General features: G+C 36.6%; 1 protein-coding gene across 3 annotated transcripts in view; it reads right to left on the bottom strand.

Annotated features, from left to right (window-relative positions):
- Positions 1-15,279, bottom strand: part of Drep2 (DNA fragmentation factor-related protein 2) — a 165,503-nt gene that overhangs the window by 22,530 nt on the left and 127,694 nt on the right. For all 3 annotated transcript variants that reach the window (XM_073992677.1, XM_073992678.1, XM_073992679.1), the window contains one exon: positions 815-911. In XM_073992677.1, the coding sequence (XP_073848778.1) occupies positions 815-911 (97 nt within the window). The remainder of the gene's footprint in view (positions 1-814; positions 912-15,279) is intronic.

The following is a 15,279-nucleotide window of genomic DNA, read 5'->3' as shown; positions in this document are numbered from 1 at the left end:
ATATAGCGAGCCGCTTGATGCAAGACCGACGACCGCTGTTAGATCCACAGGCCTCTCCTTATGGAGTACAGACGCTAATTGTAGTGGTGTGGTCTGTTCCTCCGCCGTAGTAGCAGTATCTCGATATTTTTTCTAAATTAATATTAAATAACTAGTTTAAAATAGTTACTAAGAGAAGTCACTGTCTTTTATTTCAACAACACCAAATAAACTATATATCCATAAAAAGCAATTGGCAATCTATGGATTAAAATACACATATTATTTTATAGTACAGTAGGAATATCTAATATAATGTTTATATTGGAATGCATCGTATTATTTATATATGCACTTTTTTAATGTAATTTCTCCTTTCTAGTATTGATAATCATCCCTGTTCCCTATCTTTTTACCAACGCGAAAAATGAATGAAGTCGAATTCTTGCGCTTATTGTGTGTATGTTTTCAGTTTTTCGTTATTGATGGACAGATCTACGCCTTCAGTACCGTTGAACTTCACCATTCAAGGCAATTTGTATCACGACACATTCGAGAAAATTTAATGAAAATTGGTTCGCTGTTTAAAAAGTGGCCGGGACTTCGGGTCATAACTAAGAACAATTGATCGGGGCACAATCGTCGTTGTCTCGCAAATAAATTTATACACCGATGCGTTCGTAAGTGTTGCAAATATAGCGATTTTAAAAAAATATTGTACCCTACGTAATAAATCATATTTTTCATAATCTTTAGGGCAGATGGTATTGCAAGTCTTATTCATTTACGGCTTTTTTATTTGTTTATTTTCGCACAACGCGGTTAATATACTTACCTCTAACTAACAATTCTTCAAATGTGCCAACGACAACACCCTTCCGTACATTCCGCCAACTATCCCAAATTTTTAAAGGCCTCTTGCCACGTGATTCCTGTAAAGACAAAATACAATAAATATACATATGTATGTGTAAGTATGTATTCAAATGCATAGATAGGCAATAAAATGTTTGCAAACGATGAATTTTCACTGTATAGATCTTCAAGTAAAAGCTACAAAAAGTTTCTGGGGCAAAGTTTTATACCCCCAACGAAGACTAAATAAAAAAATATCAGCCATTTCTGAGGAATATTGAGGCCACAACGTTCAAAACACCGAAAATCGGGAGGTACGTTTTATGGGGGCTATTGAAGGCGTGTAACTATACCGGCAACTTTCGTATGGAACGTTTAATACTCCAAATGAAGACCAGATCGGTGGATTATTGTGGCCACAACCTTCAAAATACCGAAAATCGGGAGGTACCGTTCTATGGAGCCTATATGATGGCGTGAACCTATACTTATACCGGTTTTGTACCCGACAACGAAGACTAAGTTTCAAATTTCAGCCATTTCGGTGTGATAATGAGGATAAAACCTTCAAAATACCGAACATCGGGTGGTGCCGTTCTATGGGGGCTATATCAAAACGTATATCGGTCCACCGTGGTGCAATGGTATGCACGCCCGCCTTGCACGCAGAAGGTCGTGGGTTCCATTCCCCGGCCAGGTAACATCAAATTTTTAACGGTGGCAAAATACCCCTCAGTAATGTTGGCGACATTTCTTGAGTATTTCAGCCATGTAAAAGTTCTATACAAGTGGTGTCTTAAGACACGCCGTTTGGACTCGGCAATAAGCAGTAGGTCCCGTATCATTGAGCTAATATGAATCGGGGTGCACTCATTGATATGAGAGGAGTCTCCCTTGTCCCGCCTGGGATGTTTGTGGAACAATTATTATTATATTATTATATCGGTCCACATTTGCAATACCAAACATCCTAGGATAAATATAAACTTTTATACCAAATTGCAAAGCTCTATCTAAAAAATTGTGAGCTGTATCTTGACGGACATTGTTATATCGACTTAGAATTTTACCCTGAACAAGAATACAGTCTGTCGCAAAAGTTAGTATACAACGTTGAAACCAAAATGTATCTTCTCTTCTTCTTTATTACACTGTGCAACAAAATGGATGGGTGACGTAGGGGATGGAAGATACCAAGGAACGGTCCTGACCGGTTTTAACATGGCAAAGCCCAGGATTTATCTTGGTCCCTCTTTCATCTCAAGTGGACACTGACCTCCTCGTGGTGTCACCTGGGGAACTGCCTTTAACACCCGTTAAAGGTAGTGAGCTAACATGTGCCGCGCGTTCACCCATAAGAACGTTAAAAACTTGGGTTTGGGCGTCGGGTTAGTAACCCTCCCCTAGAAAAAAACAGCCTACTATGAAAAAACGAAAGAAAAGAAAAACAAACCCCTCTAAAGTTGACGAACCCCGCAAACGTTTTAAGGACCATGATCTGCGAATCTGCACCTGGAATGTTCGCACTCTTTATAGAGAAGGTGCAGTCTTCGCATTGGCAGACGTACTTGGAAAGTACAAAGCCGATATTACTGCCATACAGGAAATACGATGGACTGGGAAAGATGTCACAACAACACCTAAAGGTGACGCACTGTATTATAGCTGCCATGACACAAAGCATGAGTTTGGTTGCGGTTTTGTAGTTGGTCGGAGGTTAAAACATCTGGTCTCCAGCTTCACCCCAGTGAATGAAAGACTTGCTACAATTCGATTTAAAGCAAAATTCTTCAACATCAGCTTTATCTGCGCTCATGCCCCAACCGAAGACAAGGACGAACAGACCAAAGATATATTCTACGAGAGCTTAGAAGAAACATATGACCGTTGTCCTGCCCATGACATTAAAATTGTTCTAGGCGATTTTAATGCCAAAATTGGAAAGGAGAATATCTTTGGACAAACAGTTGGGAAATTCAGTCTACATAGTGAAACATCAGACAATGGAATGAGGCTGATAGACTTCGCAGCGGCAAAAAACATGGTAGTTAGCAGTACCAGATTTAAGCATCTCGATATTCATAAGGGCACTTGGCTGTCTCCAGACCAAAGAACAATAAATCAAATTGATCACGTTGTGATAGATGGAAGACATTCATCGAGCGTGTTGGATGTACGATCGTTCCGAGGAGCAAACATAGATTCGGACCATTACCTCGTTGCAGCAAAGGTACGTACCCGTCTAAACGTTGCAAATAAAGCACGGACAGACACAACACGAAAGTTGGACATCGCCAAGCTACAAACACAACAGATAGCCACAGCATATTCCACTCAACTGACCCAATTGCTTAATGATAGCGCTTCTCGTCCCGATAACATATCAGCACAATGGCAAAATATTGCCCACTCCATGCAAACAGCCGCAAAATCAGTACTTGGATACCAGAGACCTCCACCAAAGAATCCGTGGTATGACCAGGAGTGCCGTGCTGCTACCGAAGAAAAAAATGCGGCATATAGGGCTACTTTACAATCAGTAGCAACGCGTAGCGCACGAGAGAGGTATCGGGAGAAAAGGAGAGAGGAGAAACGTCTTTTCCGCAGGAAAAAGAGAGAAATGGAAAAGAGGGAGTGTGAACAAATGGAGATGTACAGGAGACAGAACGAAGTCCGAAAATTCTACCAAAGAGTGAAGCATCAAACTGATGGCTTTGGTACAGGAATATCCTCCTGTAGAGATCAACAAGGTAATTTGGTAACTGATACAGATAGTGTGCTCAGGATATGGAAAGAACATTTTTCCAAACTGTTGGTATCCGATAGCAGTGAAGACGGCGAAGATACCACAGATCCAATCCCAGATGATGGTATTGAATGTATACCGCCCAGCCAAGATGAGGTAAGGACAGCAATAAACCGGCTGAAGAATAATAAGGCGGCAGGAGCAGATGGCCTACCAGCCGAGCTGTTCAAAACCGGAGGCGACACGCTGATAAGGTGTATGCATCAGCTAGTTAGCACCATCTGGCAGGAAGAACGCGTACCCGACGATTGGAACGTGAGCATCCTATGTCCAGTCCACAAGAAGGGTGATAAGACTGTGTGCTCCAATTATAGGGGCATAAGTCTGCTCCCTATTGCATATAAGATAGTATCTGGCATATTGTGTGAGAGACTAAAGCCTATGGTCAATGAAATTATTGGACCCTATCAGTGCGGCTTTAGACCTGGCAAATCCACCATTGACCAGATATTTACCTTGAGACAAATCCTGGAAAAGACCCAAGAAATGCAGATCGACACCTTCCATCTTTTCGTCGATTATAAAGCAGCATTCGACAGCCCTATACGTTCAAAGGTGTTCCAAGCCATGTCTGATTTTGGTATTCCTGCAAAGTTAATTCGACTTTGTAGAATGACATTAACTGAGACGAGATCCTCAGTTAAAATTGGAAAGAACCTCTCCGAAGAGTTTACTACCAAAAGAGGTTTCAGACAAGGAGACGGCCTGTCGTGTGATCTATTTAACATCCTACTGGAAAAGGTCATACGAGACGCGAAGGTCAAAAGAAATGGAACAATATACACGAACAGCCACATGTTACTGGCTTATGCCGACGACATTGACATCATGGGTCGATCGGTAAAGGAAGTAACTGACACCTTTACAAAAGTCGAACGAGAATCTGCTAAAGTTGGTCTGGCAGTAAACGGCGTAAAAACCAAGTTGATGGTATCGACGCGTAATATGTCCATAAACACCGCACCATCTGTGAATGTTGGTACCTATAATTTTGAGGTAGTAAAGGACTTCGTCTACCTCGGCACCGCCATAAACACAACAAATAACATCAGTTGTGAAATACGAAGATGAATAGTGTTGGCTAACAGATGCTACTTTGGGCTGAGTAAGCAGTTTAGGAATAAAGCCACCTCTCGTCAAACAAAAATAACACTGTACAAAACACTGATACTACCCGTGCTAATGTATGGTTCCGAAGCATGGGTACTTGCTCAAGCAGATAAGGCAGTGCTTTGTGTGTTTGAGAGAAAAATTCTACGAAAGATCTATGGGCCAATCTGTGTTGACGGCGAATATCGGCGTCGTATGAACATCGAGCTGTATCAACTATACAATGACATCAATATAGTTGAACGAATCGAGATACAACGATTGCGATGGCTAGGCCATGTTATAAGAATGAGTGATGATGAACCCGCTAAAAAGGCGTATAAATACGGGCCGCATGGAGGTTCTCGCAGATCTGGAAGGCCAAAGCTTCGTTGGAGCGAACAAGTGAAACGAGATATCACAAAGCTACATATCCCAGATTGGGAAAATACAGCAGCAAACAGAGAGGATTGGAGATTTTTTCTTAGTTCGGCTTATGGAACAAATGTTCTGTAAAAGGCCAGCTAAGTAAGTAAGTAAGCAACAAAATGGAGCTCAAAGTCTGGGGGGTAGAAAATTCCTATTGAAGATGAAAGCCCCTGGTGAGTACATACAGAACCCCGAAGGACAGATTCGCCGTGAGTCGAACTTTCGCGATATGGCGTGATGAATATTTGGCTGGAGACCCTAAAAGCCATCTGGAATCAGCGTTATATCTTTGTTCGTTGTTGTTTAAGCTTATATTTAAGATGACATGTCTTCAGTCAAATCAAATGAGGATTTTTTTCGTAGAACATTTCGACCTTCTATCATGCTTCCTTCAATGTCCTTTTCGTCCTTTAGGTACGGTTCCCAAAGACATAAAATCGATAAAATCATGTTTAAGCGGTCGTTTTTCACTTTTACCCGAATCTTGCTCAGACAGCCCTATATCTATTTATTTCAATACATTATTGTTAACCTATTGACGTCTAATGCATATTAGTCATATCTGTTTGACAATTTTAATAGCTTTCTAATGATATGCATATACGGTTATTCGGTTCATAAAAACCGGATAAAAATTCGGTTTTAATATCAGAATAACCGGTCCCATAATTCGGATATCCGGATATTTATTCCAAAAAATAATGAAATTAACGTGCAATACAAGATACAACTGTTTTAAAGACTCCGAGAATTCTAGATCATCAATAGGTTAACAATAATGTATTGAAATAAATAGATATAGGGCTGTCTGAGCAAGATTCGGGTAAAAGTGAAAAACGACCGCTTAGAAATGATTTTATGTTTTTGGGAACCGTACCTAAAATCTTCCGAGCGACATTTTTGTAGAATATTCCGAAGCTGAAAAATGTCATCTTGTGCCACTTTTATTGCGGTTCTTGAAATAAAGGACGAAAAGGACATTGAAGGAAGCATGTTAGAAGGTCGAAATGTTCTACGAAAAAAATCCTCATTTGATTTGACTGAAGACATGTCATCTTAAATATAAGCTTAAACAACAGCGAACAAAGATATAACGCTGATTCCAGATGGCTTTTAGGGTCTCCAGCAAAATATTCATCACGCCATATCGCGAAAGTTCGACTCACGGCGAATCTGTCCTTCGGGGTTCTGTATATACTCACCAAGGGCTTTCATCTCCAATAGGAATTTTTCACCCCCTCAAAATTTCGGTTCACAGTGTTATATAAAACTGAAATAACGTTCGTACGTGAATCAACAACTCGACCAATTTACAACCGATTTGCTTCGCGTTTGTCTTAAAATGTTCGTACTTATCCAAGGAAGGATCTGGCATATTTTCAGAGAATATTGCTACATCTCCTGAAAGTAACATTGGCTATATAAATTATTGAAATTCCACGTTGATCTGGAGATATAGCATCGGAATCAGAGGTATCTCCAAAAAATGTAAAAATTGTATGTGAATATCTATAGAACGGTAAAAGATATAGTCTCCAAAATTCAAACTGTGTGACGCAAAATGATTTGGAAATAAGTATGCAAAATTATATTCAAATCGGTTCAGATTTGGATATAGCTCCCATATATATGTTGATTTCATGTATTTGATGCGCGAAACACGCTACGTATGTCCAATTTCATTGAAATTTGAAATGTGTGACGGAATTTGTTGTAGAAGTAAATATGCCATAGCATTTTGAAATCGGTTGATTTCATGTATTTGATGCACCAAACACGCTATGTATGTCCAATTTCAATAAATTTTTTGACGGAATTTTGTGTAGAAATTAGTATGTCAAATTATTGAAATCGTTTCAGAGTTGGATATAGCTCCCATATATATATTTTCGCCGATTTCATGTATTTGATGCAACAAATTTCATTGAAATTTGTAATGTGTGCCATAATTTGATGTGGAAATAAGTATGCCAAATTATATTGAAATCGGTTTAGATTTGTATATAGCCCCCATATATATTTTCGATCCATTTCATGTATTTGATGCACCAAACACGCTACGTATGTATGTCCAACTTCAATGAAATTTCGAATGTGTGGCGGAATTTAGTGTAGAAATTAGTATGCCAAATTATATTGAAATCGGTTGAAATTTGGATATAGCTCCCGAACATATTTTCGGCCGATTTCATTATTTGATGCGCCAAACACGCTACGTATGTCCAATTTCAATGAAATTTCGAATGTGTAGTGGAATTTGGTGTAGAAGTAAGTATGCCATAGTATATTGAAATCGGTTCAGGATATAGCTCCCATTGCTACATAGCCTGAAAGTAACATTGGCTATATGAATCTCTGAAATTCCACGTTGATCTGGAGATACAGCATCGAAATCTGAGTTATATCCAAAAAATGTAAAAGCAGTATGCGAATATCTATAGAACGCTAACAGATATAGTCTCCAAAATTAGAAAGTGACGCAAAATGATTTGGAAATAAGTATGCAAAATTATATTGAAATTGGTTCAGTTTTATTTTATTTAAAGTTTCTCGACCTTTAAGTTTTTATTTATTATGTTTTAAGACTTCGTCTTATCGGGCTATAAGGTCTTCGTTATCAGATTTGGATATAGCTCCCATATATATTTTCGGTTGATTTCATGTATTTGATGCACCAAACACGCTATGTATGGAGCAGGAGGTAACGCTCCTCCTAAATCCTTTCCGACTATAAGCACTACGTAGGTAACATTTACAAATTTCATATACTCTTACACAATTTCGGCAGATTGGATCTCCCCTTTAAAAAAGAGAATTAAATAAGAAAAATACTATGTTTGAATTTATTTTACTCATGCAAGTAATTTTTCCAAGTGCGATACCTTATATTCTGTTGTTAATGTTTACTCCAATAATGATTTAGAAATGTCATAACAAAAATATAGGTAACTGTTTATTTTTCACTCATCCCTCTAAAGAAGCGTGTCGGATATGTAGTATTTAGTATATGTAGCCTTGGTTAATTCCTTTCTGACTATTAGTACACGCGAACTATAATGATGACTTTTACTAACATCAAAATCGCTCCCTTAAATATCGAATCAGAAATTCAATAATTTATTATTATCCCTTATGTATACACGCGTGATATTTTTTAATAAAAGGGCAACCTGAAATCAGAACCGATTTCACAATAATTCTGCACACATTTTACAAATCTTGACAGTTTTCAATATAATTGGGCATACATAGCGTGTTTGATGCATCAAATACATGAAATCGGCCGAAAATATGTTCGGGAGTGGTAATCAAAACTGAAACGATTTCGATATAAATTGGGAAATGTATTTCTAGACCAAATTCTGTCAGACATTCCAAATTTCAATGAAATTGGACATACGTAGCGTGTTTGGTACATCAAATATATGAAATCGGCTGAAAGTATATATGAGAGCAATGTCCAAATCTTAACCGATTTCAATATAATTTGGCAAACTTATTTGTAGACCAAATTCCTTCACACATTCTGAATTTAATTAAAATTGAACATTAGGGTTATGACTTTTTTACAACCTCATATCCCTGTATCATAGCGTGATGAGTTTTGCCATAAGATTACATAAAATTTTAATTATAAGGTGATTCGGTGAAAAAACCTCACGCACAAAATGATTTTAAAATTTGAATTTATCAAAATTATGGAAAATTTCTTGAAGTCACTGAAAACAGATATAGGGCCATTATTACATGTGTTCTTTTACTATCTGATGGATTTGAAAATGCAAAATAAACTAATTTGGAGACATCAAAAATAACATTTTCACATTGAAAGATAATGACAAGAATCATCAATCATCACTTCTAACTTTAAGTTTTAACAAAAAACAAAAGATTTAAAAACAAAAATTTGAAAACAAAGTGACTTTTTTCACGACTTTTTTAATATTTGAATGTAATAAACGTTATTATAGTTATTAGTGGGCTTATATTTATTTATTTGTGCAACAAAAAATAATTTTTTGAAAAAAAAATTTTTTTCATTTCATATATTTTTTCAAAAAATTATTTTTTAAAATCGATTTGTGCGTGAACTTTTTTTATATTTCAATGGAATAAACGATAGCATAGTGATTAATAGGCAAAAGTTCATTCATCCCTGCTACAGGAAATCATTTTTGAGGAAAAATGTCAAAAAGTCATAACCCTATTGAACATACATAGCGTGTTGAAGCATCAAATATATATATTTTTATAATTATCATCATGGAGTAGTTCAATTTGCAATTTAATTGTAATCGGCCATTGGGCTTAAAATTGCATTATATGAAAGAAATAAATAAATAAAAATACATGAAATCGGCAGAAAATATATATGGAAACCATCTTCAAATCTGAGCCGATTTCAATATAATTTGGCATACTTATTTTTTTGGAGATACCTCCGATTCCGATTCTATATTTCCAGAAAAACGTGGAATTTCAAAGATTCATATAGCCAACGTTACTTTCAGGCGATGTAGTAATGGGAGCTATATCCAAATCTGAACCGATTTCAATATTATTTGGAATACTTCTTTCTACACCAAATTCCGTTACACATTCCAAATTTCAATGAATTTGGACATACGTAGCGCGTTTGGCGCATTAAATATATGAAATCGGCCGAAAATATGTTCGGGAGCTATATCCAAATCTCATACGTGAAATCATGTATAAATATATATATATATGTTAACTCATCATTCCCAAAAAATTATTTTGAACAAAGCTCATAAATTTGGTAAAATAATTTAATTTGCGTGGAAGTTATGACCGCGTAAATGAATAAAAATAGGAAAAAACGTTGAAGCTAACGAGGTTTTTTACGTTACTATTTGATTGCTGATTAAACCGTTCAAATGTCGGACATATGTCCAAAGTAAAAGTAGAAGAATACAAAATGAAGATTACACTTTTAATGTATCACTTTTCGAAATTTCCACTGCTTCCACCTTTTATGGATGCTGACATTTTTAAGCCGGGTTGTAGGTGTTTTTCGTATTTTTAATTTAACTGGAATGCGCATTCGAGTATTTGAAAAAACAACTAATAGGATTAAAGTACTCGCAATTACGCATAATTTGATATGTATATTGACTATGTAGCCCACACAGCAGCAGAGTAATCTACTGCCAAAGGCCAAAATTTAGTGCGATATTTTTTCTAGAAAACATATTTTTAGGGTACAGTATTTACAATATCATTTTGAGTGCGCAGGTACCCCGCGATATTTTAGTTTTTCGGCGGTCCGGATCATATAAATAGATCGTGAAAATCCATCCACTAGAACGGCGAAAACAGCAACTGCAAAAACCGAAAAATGTGCGAAAAATGTTTTTGAAAATATCGCGGATTTAGTCGCATTTTCTGTGGGTCGTTTTCTTGTGAATGAAAAAACTGACACATCACTCGCGGTTTTGCGAAAACAGCTGTTTAAAACATTTAGTGGCATGGGAGCTGTATCCGAGTTTTCCCAAAAATAGTGTGTGATGCTACATCCACGGTTCTTGATGGATTTGATCGAAATAGGATTAGATCGATGTATTTTTCCACGGTTGGTAGTGAAATCGGATGCGCATAAAAAGTGTATGCACTGTGTGCAAATTATAAGCGTTATACAGATTGTTGAACACTAAACTGCAGACGACGGTACATCTTAGCGGCCAAAGTAAATCCTGGCAAATGTGTACAAATTAAAAGAGACGAATTCGCCGTATTGATAAACCGCATGCGCATCAAGCGATTTTGAGGATTTCGCGATTTACACGCATTTCAAATGATACAGTTTTATTTGAAGATTATACCCCATTCAAAGGAACCCAACATTTATTTGAACGTACTCGAGAAGTGATTAGAATAAACAAGTAAGAAAAGCGTTAAGTTCGGTCGGGTCGAACTTTTTATACCCTCCACCACAAATTTCAGCCATTTCGGTGGATTAATGTGGCCACAACCTTCAAAATACCGAAATTCGGAAGGTACCGTTCTATGGGGGCTATATGATGGCGTGGACCTATACCTACAATTTTTTGGGGGAAAGTTTTATACGCCTAAAGAAGACTAAATACCAAATTTCAGCCATCTCGGTGTGATAATGAGGCTAAAACGTTCAAAATATCGAAAATCGGGAGATATCGTCCTATGGGGGCTATATCAAAACGTGGACCTATATAATCATTTTATGGTAGAAATGTTTTTTAGCCTCTGGAAACACAAAATACAAAGTTACAACCGATTCTTTGGTCAAATGGGTCTAATACATTCAAACTATATTAAAATGACGCGTACTTTATAAGGGGCCTTATGTGGGGGCTATACCAAAATGTGGACCTATATAACCCAACTTTGGTAGGAATATTTTCTGGCCTCTGAAGACACGAAATAAAAAATTACAACCAATTCTGTGGTCAAATGGGTCTAATGCATTCAAAATATATTAAAATGACGCGTACTTTATATGGGGCCTTATATGGGGGCTATACAAAAACGTGGACCTATATAACCCAACTTTGGTAGGAATATTTTTTGGCCTCTGGAGACACAAAGTACCAAATTACAACCAATTCGGTGGTAAAATGGGCCAAATATCTTAAAAATTCCTTAAAACGACGACGCGTCACGCGTCATTTTGTATGGGGGCTATACGAAAGCGTGGACCTACATAGCCCGCTTTCAATACCAAAAGTCTTACGTAAATATAACATATTTTCCCAAAATTTCATCAACCTACGTCAATCCGTTCGGGCGCTAGAGTGATTTCCACAGACGTACGGACATGGCTATATCGATGTAGAATTGCACGCTGATCAAGAATATATATACTTTGTGGGGTCTACAATGATTATTTCGAGTAGTTACAAACGTAGTGACAAACTTAATTGCGTGCAATTTAACTAAAACAGAAGAATAACTCCGACCTAATATTCTTACATTTTCTTCAACTAACTCACAGAAAAAATTGAAAAATATTTTCTCTTACAAAAATTTTATAACTTCCCTCAATATATATATATTTTTATACCCTCCACCATAGGATGGGGGTATATTAAGTTTGTCACTACGTTTGTAACTACTCGAAATAATCATTGTAGACCCCACAAAGTATATATATTCTTGATCAGCGTGCAATTCTACATCGATATAGCCATGTCCGTCCGTCTGTCCGTCTGTCCGTCTGTCCGTCTGTGGAAATCACTCTAGCGTCCGAACGGATTGACGTAGGTTGAAGAAATTTTGGGAAAATATGTTTTAGTTACGTAGGACTTTTGGTATTGAAAGCGGGCTATGTAGGTCCACGCTTTCGTATAGCCCCCATACAAAATGACGCGTGACGCGTCGTCGTTTTAAGGAATTTTTAAGATATTTGGCCCATTTTACCACCGAATTGGTTGTAATTTGGTACTTTGTGTCTCCAGAGGCCAAAAAATATTCCTACCAAAGTTGGGTTATATAGGTCCACGTTTTGGTATAGCCCCCATATAAGGCCCCATATAAAGTACGCGTCATTTTAATATATTTTGAATGTATTAGACCCATTTGACCACAGAATTGGTTGTAATTTGGTATTTTGTGTCTTCAGAGGCCAGAAAACATTCCTACCAAAGTTGGGTTATATAGGTCCACGTTTTGATATAGCCCCCACATAAGGCCCCTTATAAAGTACGCGTCATTTTAATATATTTTGAATGTATTAGACCCATTTGACCAAAGAATCGGTTGTAACTTTGTATTTTGTGTTTCCAGAGGGTAAGAAACATTTCTGCCATAAAATGTATATATAGGTCCACGTGTTGATATAGCGCCCATAATACAATATCTCCCGATTTTCGATATTTTGAACGTTTTAGCCTCATTATCACACCGAGATGGCTGAAATTTGGTATTTAGTCTTCTTTAGGCGTATAAAACTTTCCCCCAGAAATTTGTAGGTATAGGTCCACACCATCATATAGCCCCAATAGAACGGTACCTTCCGAATTTCGGTATTTTGAAGGTTGTGGCCACATTAATCCACCGAAATGGCTGAAATTTGTGGTGGAGGGTATAAAAAGTTCGGCCCGACCGAACTTAACGCTTTTCTTACTTGTTCTTTTTTTTTTTTTGCTAAAATGTGCAAACCGCTAAACAGATTTCTATATTTTTGGTTCCATTTGAATCGTCGCGATGCTTGGATTACGTACATATTTTTAAAATATTTTTCCGATGCATAAACAGCTTAAATTTTAATAAAACAATTTGCAAGCAAGCAGTTTTTTTAATTCTTTCTTAATTTCCGCTAAAATTTACAACTTTGTCACTAACGTTATGGAACCTCAGTAATCATATAGTACGTAGGAAGCCCTTAATTAACAATGTTTCGCAATATAATGAGTAGCGTTGTTTTAAGATTTATTTCATATTATCAGAATTAAAACCGCCATAACTATTGCGCGCAACAACCAAAATTAGTATCTCGAACAGATTTGAGAATCGGATTTTTTTCCCAATCTATGTACCAAAAATCTTTCATGTAGCTTAACATTTTTTTTTTAATTTTTTTTATGGAAAACTAAAAAATTTTGATATTTCCTCATATATATGTTATCATTCCCACAACACATACCACTGTCGATGACCAACGGTCATCTGACACCGCTCAAACAGTACGACACTTGCCGTTAACAATGCTAAGCAGGCAAAATAAAATAACAGCCTGTTCATGTATGTCGACCGAAAGGTTTTTTGCGCTTCGGAAGTGAAAAAAAAAACATTTTCTGTTCATGAAAACGCCTGCACATAAACGTACACTTTTCCATTAAATATGGGTTTATGTATTTCGAAAGGACTGTCTCTTAGCTGCCGAGTAGAACGTTTTGTAGACACGTTTTAATGGCGGTTTCATTCATTGTTTTGAAGAAATTAATCGTGCATGTTCTGGAATTCACCGTGTATCCATTTCACATCACACATGCACTTCGCCTGTGAAAGCAATTGATGTTCTGTGTTTCACGTGAAAAGAGCTTTCATATTTCACGAAAGAACTTTGGAAAGCTTTATTACAGCTTTCAAACTTTATCATTAACAATGAAAAAATATCAGTCTGCGTTGGCGCATCAACGAATACACATGCGTGTGTGGGTATGTACGCTTTGTTCTTTTGATTGTTTACGAAACAGACGTAAACAAAGAAACCAACTTCTACAAGAGCGCGTACATGTTGAATTTGGTACTTTAGGAAAAAAATACATTTTAAATCATATTTTGTTAAGAAAATTAAATATTTTTTTAAATGCTAATAGAAAACACATTAGATTTTAGTCCTATGCAGTTTTTTTGTAGAAAATTTCAATTAGTTTCTTTAAAAAATAAGGATTCACTCAGCTCTCGCTATCAAAATTACAGTGTGAGGAATACATCCCAACTAGGTGTAAAGTGTGTTGCAGAACAGCTTTAGGTGTGTTCTATACACGTGAGGTGCAGAGGTGAATGCCAGAACATGCCTGAATAAAATAATTCAAAATACCGACACATTTTATTTTTCAAACAAAACAAATCACACTTATGCCAATGCTTGTATGTACAGTATAGTCTCGATAATCCGGACACTCGTTAATCCGGACAACTCGATAATCCGCACACTGAAAATATTTACACTGTAGACTCAGTAATCCGGACACACGGCAATTTTTTTACCTCGATAATCCGGACACTCATTAGTTTTCTTCTACATTAATTCATTTAAGTTACTTATTTTATTGTTTAGAGTAGTAATTGGGTTTTTTATTGATAAAATAGATATTATATTCGTTGTAAGCGAAAGTAATTTATATTTTTTGAAGCTGTGCTCGAAGAGTGGTATTGACAAACGTAAAATAATTCGATGTGCTGAATATGATTTGATTGCAACTGGCTTAAAAGCCAAAAGGAAAATAATTTTTAGTTATTGTTGTCTTATAGGACGAAGGTCATAATTTATGAAAGTTTGTAACTAATTGAATTTTAATCGAGCTAATATGACCTAAGGAGTTTGTATTGAAATGAATCTAGACAAGACACTAGGTTGACTTGGTAAAAAAGGCTTTAAAAATACTTCATATCTGCAA

This window comes from Musca autumnalis, unplaced genomic scaffold, assembly GCF_047663935.1.
Source record: "Musca autumnalis isolate F117 unplaced genomic scaffold, ASM4766393v1 scaffold_5, whole genome shotgun sequence".
Taxonomy (NCBI): domain Eukaryota; kingdom Metazoa; phylum Arthropoda; class Insecta; order Diptera; family Muscidae; genus Musca; species Musca autumnalis.
This window is presented reverse-complemented; position numbering and strand designations above follow the sequence as displayed.